At 45.1% G+C, this 11118-nt stretch overlaps 1 protein-coding gene across 1 annotated transcript in view; it reads right to left on the bottom strand.

Moving 5' to 3' along the window:
• Positions 1-2937: 2937 nt before the first annotated feature.
• Positions 2938-11118, bottom strand: part of LOC311239073 (uncharacterized protein) — a 119065-nt gene continuing 110884 nt past the window's right edge. Inside the window, 4 exon segments of the mRNA XM_084327301.1 lie at positions 2938-5040; positions 6473-6709; positions 7550-7618; positions 8788-8900. Coding sequence (XP_084183427.1) covers positions 4894-5040; positions 6473-6709; positions 7550-7618; positions 8788-8900 — 566 coding nt within the window. The 3' untranslated portion in view covers positions 2938-4893.

Here is an 11118-nt window from a genome sequence, read left to right as displayed (position 1 = left end):
CTTTGAACAGAGAACATCAACAAAGCCAAGAGGGACTCCAAGACAGAAACTAACAGAGGGACTCCAAGACAGAAACTAACAGAGGGACTCCAAGACAGAAACTAACAGAGGGACTCCAAGACAGAAACCAGCAGAGGGACTCCAAGACAGAAACTAACAGAGGGACTCCAAGACAGAAACCAGCAGAGGGACTCCAAGACAGAAACTAACAGAGGGACTCCAAGACAGAAAGGAGCAGAGGGACTCCAAGACAGAAACTAACAGAGGGACTCCAAGACAGAAAGGAGCAGAGGGACTCCAAGACAGAAACTAACAGAGGGACTCCAAGACAGAAACTAACAGAGGGACTCCAAGACAGAAACCAGCAGAGGGACTCCAAGACAGAAACTAACAGAGGGACTCCAAGACAGAAACCAGCAGAGGGACTCCAAGACAGAAACTAACAGAGGGACTCCAAGACAGAAAGGAGCAGAGGGACTCCAAGACAGAAACTAACAGAGGGACTCCAAGACAGAAACTAGCAGAGGGACTCCAAGACAGAAAGGAGCAGAGGGACTCCAAGACAGAAACTAACAGAGGGACTCCAAGACAGAAACTAACAGAGGGACTCCAAGACAGAAACTAACAGAGGGACTCCAAGACAGAAACTAACAGAGGGACTCCAAGACAGAAACTAACAGAGGGACTCCAAGACAGAAACTAACAGAGGGACTCCAAGACAGAAACCAGCAGAGGGACTCCAAGACAGAAACTAACAGAGGGACTCCAAGACAGAAACTAACAGAGGGACTCCAAGACAGAAACTAACAGAGGGACTCCAAGACAGAAACTAACAGAGGGACTCCAAGACAGAAACTAACAGAGGGACTCCAAGACAGAAACTAACAGAGGGACTCCAAGACAGAAACCAGCAGAGGGACTCCAAGACAGAAACTAACAGAGGGACTCCAAGACAGAAACCAGCAGAGGGACTCCAAGACAGAAACTAACAGAGGGACTCCAAGACAGAAACTAACAGAGGGACTCCAAGACAGAAACTAACAGAGGGACTCCAAGACAGAAACTAACAGAGGGACTCCAAGACAGAAACTAGCAGAGGGACTCCAAGACAGAAACTAACAGAGGGACTCCAAGACAGAAACTAACAGAGGGACTCCAAGACAGAAACTAGCAGAGGGACTCCAAGACAGAAACTAACAGAGGGACTCCAAGACAGAAACTAACAGAGGGACTCCAAGACAGAAACCAGCAGAGGGACTCCAAGACAGAAACTAACAGAGGGACTCCAAGACAGAAACTAGCAGAGGGACTCCAAGACAGAAACTAGCAGAGGGACTCCAAGACAGAAAGGAGCAGAGGGACTCCAAGACAGAAAGGAGCAGAGGGACTCCAAGACAGAAACAAGCAGAGTAGCAAACAAAACAAACGTTTAGAGAAAGGAATGAGAGCGAAGAGGAAGATCGTCTTAACCCTTTCACTGCCGCACTACCAAATGGTTAACCCTTTCACTGCGACAATACAGAAGGTTAACCCTTTGACTGCGACAATACAGAAGGTTAACCCTTTCACTGCCACACGACAAAGGGTTAACCCTTTACTATCACCGTTAACGGTTAACCGTCTGTAGTGTGATAGTAAAAGGTTAACCTTCTGTAGTGTGGTAATGAGGTAGTGAAAGGGTTAAAGAGCGGTGCAGGACAGGGTATGTATTAACGTCTTAAAAAGTGTTACATTCATAATTCTCAATTTAAGGCCTCAAGAGGTATTAAAAAGTCTGCACTTTGCACAGGTATTAAAATCAAGTCATTGTTTCCTGTGTGGGGCTACCAGGAGCTTTGTGCGTCGGGCGAGAGCTTACAGTTAGTCAGTCAGCTTTTAAAACTGTCACTATGTGTGTTTTTAGTTTTTTTTCACTAGTATGGTCGTGAAATTGGTATTACAAAGTCTTAAATTGAACTTGTTGAAACCTGCAGATACCCTGAAGGAAGGGCGGGAGGGATGGAGGGAGGAAAGGATGAAGGCAGGGAGTGAGGGATGGAGGGAGGAAAGGAGGAAGGGATGGAGAGAGGAAGGGAGGAAAGGATGGAGAGGAAGGGATGGAGGCAGCAGCCATCTTACACAAGAGGGAACTTGGAATCTCTAGAGGCGGCAGTAGTTATTATTTAGTGGAATAATAGTTTAGAATATTTTCTGTTCACACTGTATCTCCATGGTTCACACCCACTTGTTTGAGGAAGCTGATATATATATATATATTTATATAGAGTTTTACTTAGTTTTGGTTACAATGAACAACATGCCCCACGTACTGTGGGAAAGATGGATGAAAATGGCAGGAAAGGGGAGAGGGATGGGGGAGAGGGAGGGGGGTGGCGCTTGGAAGAAAAACGAGGGAGTCAAGCAGCTCTTTTTAAAAAGATATATTACAGAAACAAGAATTAAAAAAAAATTACTTACACATAAAATAATACTTTGTCTCTTTTCAGCACCATATTCTTTTTTTTGTTGTTGAAACATTTGTTTGTCTTTAACAAATAAAAACATTCTCTTATTTGTCTTGTGTTTTTACTAGTTTTGTCCCCTCCCCCCCTTTCCCTCCTATAACGAAAGTCAACACAAATAGAAAGAAAAACAACAAAACGAAAAACCCCTAGTATGACATCATACAAACAATATGTTGTTAATAACTTGAGTCCCTTGGTGGTCGAGAGAATCGTCCCGTGACCGTCCCACCGACCCCTCCCGTCTGCCTGGGCTGCGTCTCACCAAGAGGAGACACATTCACATAGGGATCCCAACCTGCATGTCCTCGCACGTCCCCTACACACACGTCCCTCCCACGTCACCTAGTCACGGTGGGGAAACAGCCAGCTCGCTACCCCCCCCCCCCCCCCCCCCCAGTGAAGTGTAACCATGGCAGCAGTAATGAAATGTGAGGACGTTAGAGAGTCACCTTTTAATCATTACAATGGAAGCAGATTGAACAGCACAGTACAGTACAGGATGAAACAGGTTACAGTAACATATGGCCACAGACTATTGTTCCCACTTTGACGTCATGCAATGATGAACCAGGGCGTTTGCTCAGAGGTACTGCGTCCAGAACGGGTTGTTTTACGTTTTGAACTTGACTCAATTGACCTTCAAGTGAAAAAGCTACAGGAAATAAATATAAATGAAATATTACCACACAGGACTGGAATATTACCACACAGGACTGGAATATTTGGTTGTATTTTTTTTTTCCCCCTCAAAGTACCCTGTTTTTGTTTTAAATAAATACAATAAAGCTATTTCTGTACAAAATGGAAGGTAATGCACACGTTCCCCGAGCTGGTGGCTGGCTTCTGAGATGGTGAGAGAGACTTTAAAAACAAAATGAAGGATTCAAAGTGAATAGTTAAAATGTTTATGGTTTGGTTTAAGTAGCACCTTGTCAAACAGCTTTTTCTCTTTATTAATAGAGCATGCATGTAATCACTGTCATGAAGAGAGAACTTGGAAACTCATATACACATTTACACCCTGATAACGTCCTGTGCTTGTAGAACTAGATGGAATGTCAGAAGGAACTCAAATAACTGTAATGTTCTGGAAAGTGAGGAAAAACGATTATCAAAAAGACCAAGGCGATAATTCTGTAAATAGTGGACTGATAGAACAGCTTTCCCCTGGCCTGTTAAGTTGGCTTGTGATCTAAAAACAACTGGCCCATTTAAAAGGCATTCACAACAGGTATAAAATACATGTACAAATAACATCAAGCTCAGTACAATTACAAGGTTAATGGCTTTTGAATTTGTCGCTGGGCGTTACTTGACGAGAAGACACAGACATCCCTTCCAACCTGCCCCACTGCATGCAACACTGCCCCCGTGATGCCAGTCGTTTGGTTTCACTTCCAACACGGTCCGCCCCCATGATGCCAGTCGTATGGTTTCGCTTCCAACACAGTTTCCCATCGAGAGACTTTTCTACTCTTACGGCGCCGCTGAGAGAAAGGGGGGTTGTTGATATATTCACGCCTCGTTCACACCAGGCCTTCGGCCTCCGTTACCCACAATGCACTGCGCCAGGAAGATTCTATGGGTGAGGTTCGGGGGGGGAGGGGGGGGGGGGGGTAGCATTGACTCAGGTTGGTGTGGGACCGTGTGGAGGATGAACAGAACCCACTGGGCGCTGGACTGGTGGAGCAACACTGCGGTTCTGCGGGGTTCCGGTCCGCTCGTCTTGTTCTGGAGGCTGAGGATGTACTGAGAGGCCTGGTGGGGGGGGGGGGCGGTTGGGATGAAGAGGTAGAGTGGGCGAGACAAGTGGAACTAAGAGTGACAGTGGGGAGGAGTGAGACGGGGGGAGGAGTGAGAGGGGGGGGGGGGGGGGGGTTCTGGCGTGGGGGTGGCCGCCACGTTCTCAGGCCGGCCGCTCGCTGTTGGTAGAACAACGTTTTATTCCAAAAAAGATGCTATCTGTCCCTCTTTCTTTCTTTCTTTCTTTCTTTCATCCTTTCTTTCATTCTTTCTTTCTTTCTTTCTATCGTCGACGGTCTCGTCTTCAAGAGAGTTGTTCATGTTCTATTTTGTATCTTCTCTTGTTTTTTTTGTTGTCCATTACTTGTCGGGAGGATGTCGTTGTCCCTGGGCGTGTGTACGTAACTCGAGTGTGAATGCGTGTCTGTCTCGCATTTGTGTGTGTGTGTGTGTGTGTGTGTGTGTGTGTGTGTGTGTGTGTGTGTGTTTGTATCCGTTCTGTTTCATATAATTTACAAGTTCATTTACAAATCAATGGGCATGTATGGTACAATATTCCTGTCTAAGTGTGCCTTTAAGTGTGTGTGTGTGTGTGTGTGTGTGTGTGTGTGTGTGTGTGTGTGTGTGTGTGTGTGTGTGTGTGTGTTTAGCCCTGGAAACAGACAGGTCCCACTTCAAAGCCAAACTGCTGATTGTTCTCCCCAAAGTCTGAGACCTTGATGTCCAGCAGGGGGAGCTGTTCCACCTGAGGTGTGTTCACCTCCAGCACTGTCCTGTCGAAGCCCTTACGGTACTGAGAGAGAGAGAGAGGGAGAGAGAGGGAGTGAAATTCAAACTCATGACAGATTTGGAGAGGGTCTCATGAGGACGTGTATTTTTGTATTTCTACCCTTATGATGACTTAAGATAAACACGGGGAAAACCCTTACATTTACATTTAGTCATTTAGCTGAACGCTTTTATCCAAAGCCAGGAAGGTACAACTCTGGCAGCTAAGGGTCAGTAAGATTGCTCTTCAAACAGTGTTGAACTTGAGTGCATAGTAGTAAAGACATATTAGCATAGTAGGTAGTAATATAGACATGGTAGCTAAGTGCATACTAGTAAAAGACAGTACGAAGGTTAGTAGATTAAATTAATGTAGTAAAATTGGGCGGGTTTCAGCTGTCCTGACTGTGATGGTGGTTTCAGCTGTCTGTCCTGACTGTGGTGGTTGCAGCTGTCTGTCCTGACTGTGATGGTTTCAGCTGTCTGTCCTGACTGTGATGGTTTCAGCTGTCTGTCCTGACTGTGGCGGTTTCAGCTGTCTGTCCTGACTGTGATGGTTGCAGCTGTCTGTCCTGACTGTGGTGGTTTCAGCTGTCCTGACTGTGGTGGTTTCAGCTGTCTGTCCTGACTGTGATGGTTTCAGCTGTCCTGACTGTGATGGTTTCAGCTGTCCTGACTGTGGTGGTTTCAGCTGTCTGTCCTGACTGTGATGGTTTCAGCTGTCCTGACTGTGGTGGTTTCAGCTGTCTGTCCTGACTGTGATGGTTTCAGCTGTCCTGACTGTGATGGTTTCAGCTGTCCTGACTGTCGTGGTTTCAGCTGTCCTGACTGTGATGGTTTCATCTGTCCTGACTGTGGTGGTTTCAGCTGTACTGACTGTGGTGGTTTCAGCTGTCCTGACTGTGGTGGTTTCAGCTGTCCTGACTGTGATGGTTTCATCTGTCCTGACTGTGGTGGTTTCAGCTGTACTGACTGTGGTGGTTTCAGCTGTCCTGACTGTGATGGTTTCATCTGTCCTGACTGTGATGGTTTCAGCTGTCCTGACTGTGATGGTTTCAGCTGTCCTGACTGTGATGGTTTCAGCTGTCCTGACTGTGATGGTTTCAGCTGTCCTGACTGTGATGGTTTCAGCTGTACTGACTGTGGTGGTTTCAGCTGTCCTGACTGTGATGCTTTCATCTGTCCTGACTGTGGTGGTTTCAGCTGTCTGTCCTGACTGTGATGGTTTCAGCTGTCCTGACTGTGATGGTTTCAGCTGTCCTGACTGTGATGGTTTCAGCTGTCCTGACTGTGATGGTTTCAGCTGTCCTGTCCTGACTATAAAGCCTGGCTATTCTCCTCTATAAAGCCTGGCTATTCTCCTCTATAAAGCCTGGCTATTCTCCTCTATAAAGCTGGTTATTCTCCTCTCTAAAGGCTTGGGTTTGGGCTTGTTGGTTTAGCAGACTGAGACTCACAGAGCAGCCGTCGATCAGGGCCTTAATGTAAGGGCTGGTCTCGTAGCTCAGATCCTCGTCGTTGGCGCCCAGGAGATGCAGCGCTCTCTTGTGGTTGTTCTTGGTAGTGCGGTCGGACCAGGCCACTGAGCGGTGGCAGTGGTAGGTCAGGTTCTGACGGGCCTGCACACTCAGGAGACGCAGGAAGCCAAGCTGGACCACGCCCACCGGCACTCCGTCAGAGTCCACATAGGAGAACTGAAGAGGAGGAGGAAGAGGAGGAGGAGGAGGAAGAGGAGAAGGAAGAGGAGGAGCAGGAGGAGGAAGAGGAGGAGCAGGAGCAGGAGGAGGAAGAGGAGGAGGAAGAGGAGGAGGAGGAGCAGGAGGAGGAGGAAGAGGAGGAGGAAGAGGAGGAGGAGGAGCAGGAGGAGGAAGAGGAGAGGAGGAGGAAGAGGAGGAGGAGCAGGAGGAGCATGAGGAGGAGGATAAGGAAGAGTAAGAAGGGGCAAAGGGAGTTGGGAGATGGAGGGATGGAGTAGGAAGATGACAGGAAGAGAGGGAGGAGGACAGGAAGAGAGGGAATAGGGAAGAGGGGGAAGGTGGAGGTGAAAATAGAATCAGGGACATTGAGTAAAAAAAACAAAAAAGAACAAAAGAAAACATCCTCAGTATTAGAGGCTGTGTTCACACTGACGGCCTTAGTGCTCAATTCTCATTTATTGCTCAGATCAGATTTTTTTGGTTTGGTTGTTCACATAATTTTTTTTTAAATGTGGCCAATATCAGATTTCAGTGTGAACTGGTCACTGCTAAAGAAGATTGCGAATAATTTCAGTCTCTAGAGTGACGTGAAAGTCACAAGAAAGTGACAAGACTGTTCACACTGTGAAGTCGCATTGCAAGAGATCAGACCTGTATCTGATTCAGGACCAACATATGAAAGTGGCCCCAAATCAGAATAAAAAAGATCAGATTCCATGTGATTGGTGCCGTTCACACTGTTGTGAAAAAAATCTCATCTGAGTCGCATAATAAGCAAAGAAATCTTGATTTGAGCCATTCTTGCCCGCGGTGTGAACGTATCACAAAGTTACTAACCTTACTGCCCGTCGCAAACTGACTGTACCAGGATCCGGGGGTCTCTGCGTCCCAGGAACTCATTCTCACCTGTCGTGAGAGAAGATACACATGTTTCAGGGTTAGAAGCAGGGAGGGACTAAGCATTAGAGCAGGGGTTCTCAAACCTTTTTATACCGTGACCCCATTTCATTTAGGAATTATTTTGGGGACCCCACACTTAACTCTTTCAGTGCCAGCAGGGGGCGCACGATTTAGTGCTTGAATGCCCACCACCCACTTCAATGTTAGCGTTAATATCGCCTAATCTATGTTTTAAATTATGGCTATGTGTCTAATCTGCCCGTCGCTTATCAATGACTCATTTTCCAGTCAACATTGTCGAAGCGGATTGTTTTTTTATCGGTTCATTTCCGTTTTATAGCATCTTGAAAAGCCCTCGTTTTCAAGGAAAATAAAAATATTCCATAATAAACGGAATATTCTAGAGTACACAAAAACGTTCTAATTTTTCGGCCTATTTATGAATAGTTTTCAAATAAACGCTAGATTATCGATAGTATATGTGTACGTATGCACGCTATATAGGCGATCTGATATCTGATCTGATATATTTCCTGATCGCTCGCACAGCCAAACAGCCACATCACACATAGGGGAAAAGCTTATATCTCCGTGAAAACAGGTCTGATTATCCTAAGACTGGTAAAATAGATTCCTTACCTGAGATCAGATGTTATCCAAAAAGATTATTCCAATTCCTGATCGCCATTCCAAAAATCAATCCTTTTATTGATCCAACGCTACATACATAAAAAATGTCACGCTAATTGTCATGGTGGGCATTCAGGGGGCGGGCTGATAACACGTGTTATGTCATGGCTGGCATCCAAAGTGTTAATGTATCGCGTAATTTCAACGTGGAATTAAGGAATATCAAAATAAAAGCATACGTTGTTGAACTTGATCATGCATATTTATTAGAAAATGTAATTACAGCACTATGTTATCAATACACATTTATAAAACGAGGCATATTTAGCCAAAATATGTTGCCAGAACATAAAAAAATATATATATATATATATTTTCTTTATTTTTTACCCGCAACCCCAATTTGGGTCGTGACCCGTAGTTTGAGAACCACTGCGTTAGAACCAGGGAGGGACCCTAAGCGTACTTTGGGGGCACTGGCCTCACGGCACTATATAGCGGGTCTTAATGGCCGGGTGATGCACTAGTCAACAACAGAGACTCACCGTGTCGACGGTCTTGCTGGGGTACAGACACGTCTCGGCACCGTTAGTGAAGTTACAGAAGACCTTGAGGGAATCACGAGAGCAGCCCTGGTTGGGGTCGATCCAGTACTCTCCTGCAGGGGGAGACAGAGAGACAGGACGTCGTGTTAATCACAAGGAAGACTGTGAACTGTCTGGGCCTTTAGAAAGACGTCGGTCTGTGTGCGCAGGTTTTCAGTGTTTTCAGTGTTTCAGAGTGTTTACGTGCATATAAATTGAAAATAGAGTTTTAATCCATACATATGTATACGACAAAGATAAGATATTCCTGTATTGATCCCCTTGTGGAAATTCGGGCATCATATCAGCATGGGGGAGGGGAGGTACAGGTATGGGCAGGGTAATAGAAGAAGGCAATACAATTAGATCTGACAGAAATAAACAGTGTAAACAATATAATTAACTCTGAATATAAAAAACATGAGAAAGATAAATGTGTAAACAAAGGTGCAGATGAGGGTCTGTATATGTTACAATAAAATTATAATCTATAATACTATGAGTAAAAGTAAACAGTATACACAAGGTGCAGTATACACAAGGGACCCTAACTGGCATGATGTACGTCATGATGTTGTAGTCCGTGCAGGTCTTGGTGGTTAAGAGTCAGACACACAGCTCGGACATCTCAACACGTCAAAACAGAAAGAGCTGTTATTATATCATGGTGTTGAGGAGCGTCCCTGCCGCGTGTATCACTTATATTGTCGCGCCATCTTCTGAGTGCAGACGCGCTGCTGTTTAATCACTTTTCCCACTTCAATGACAGAGCTGCTGTTTAATGCTCACTTTTCCCACTTCAATGACAGAGCTGCTGTTTAATGCTCACTTTTCCCACTTCAATGACAGAGCTGCTGTTTAATGCTCACTTTTCCCACTTCAATGACAGAGCTGCTGTTTAATGCTCACTTTTCCCACTTCAATGACAGAGCTGCTGTTTAATGCTCACTTTTCCCACTTCAATGACAGAGCTGCTGTTTAATGCTCACTTTTCCCACTTCAATGACAGAGCTGCTGTTTAATGCTCACTTTTCCCACTTCAATGACAGAGCTGCTGTTTAATAATATTGTCGCGTTGTGGAAAGCAGGATGAGAGAGCGTAGATTTCAGTGTGTATCATTTAATCATTTATCATTTAACATTTGAAAGACAGAGCTGCTGTTTTTTTTTGATCCACTTTTTCTCCCATTTTTCCATATTTTCTCCCATCCCAATTTTCGTATCATCCAATTCAACCCTCCCCTGTCACGAACGCTGTTTCTTGCCTCCCACAAGCCGGCTGCAATGTGGACTAAGTCATACATTGCACAAGTCCCCTCCGGTACTTGAGGTAACAGCAGTCGCATCTTTTCACCTGCGCAGCTCGATCTCTCAGTGTCGAGGAGTAACGCGTGGGAGGCTCACGCTGCCCCCGACACTTCCTGATTCTACTGCGCAGGCGCACCAACCGACTTGTAGGAGTCGCTTGTTCACAACGTTCGATCCCCACCCTTCAGTTTTCCCTCCCCGTAATACGGCCAATGTGTATTACTGCGGACGACCAGCCAAACTGAAAAACAATGTGGAGAGCTGGATTCGAACACGCGAATCCTAGCGTCTCCACACTGGTGGCGAGTGCCTTGCCCACTACACCACCTAGCCGCCCCAGCTGCTGTTTAATAATATTGTCGCGTTGTGGAAAGCAGGATGAGAGAGCGTAGATTTCAGTGTGTATCATTTAATCATTTATCATTTAACATTTGAAAGGCATACATTGTTGTCATACAGAAGTACAGAATACTTTTATCCAAAATGCTCAACAGTCTCTGGAGCACTGCAACTCGTACACCTTACATTTCTGCTTTGCACTATAGCGTATTGTATATTAGTACATTGCATAGTATATTGTATATTGTATGGTACAGTAACAGTCTCTGGAGCGCAACAGTAAGAAGCATTTGCACTGCAACTCGTACACCTTACTGTAAATTGTACCTCATCCCATTTCTGCGTTGCACTATAGCGTATTGTATATTAGTACATTGCATAGTATATTGTATATTGTATGGTAACTCAGTTACTTCTATTCTGCATCGAACATTGTACATATGTCTATACTGAACAGCGTGACCTCTATTTTTACTTCTATTTTACATGCTATACTATTTTATTTCATACTTATCTTGTCTAGCACAGTCTCTAACAGTAACAGTATGAAGCATTTTGGATAAAAGTATTCTGTACTCTGTATGACAACAATGTATGCCTGTCAAATGTTAAATGATAAATGATTAAATGATACACACTGAAATC

This window comes from Notolepis coatsorum (assembly GCF_963971535.1).
Source record: "Notolepis coatsorum genome assembly, chromosome: 13".
Taxonomy (NCBI): domain Eukaryota; kingdom Metazoa; phylum Chordata; class Actinopteri; order Aulopiformes; family Paralepididae; genus Notolepis; species Notolepis coatsorum.
The sequence above is the reverse complement of the archived record's forward strand: the minus strand, read 5'-3'. Positions and strand labels throughout refer to the sequence as shown.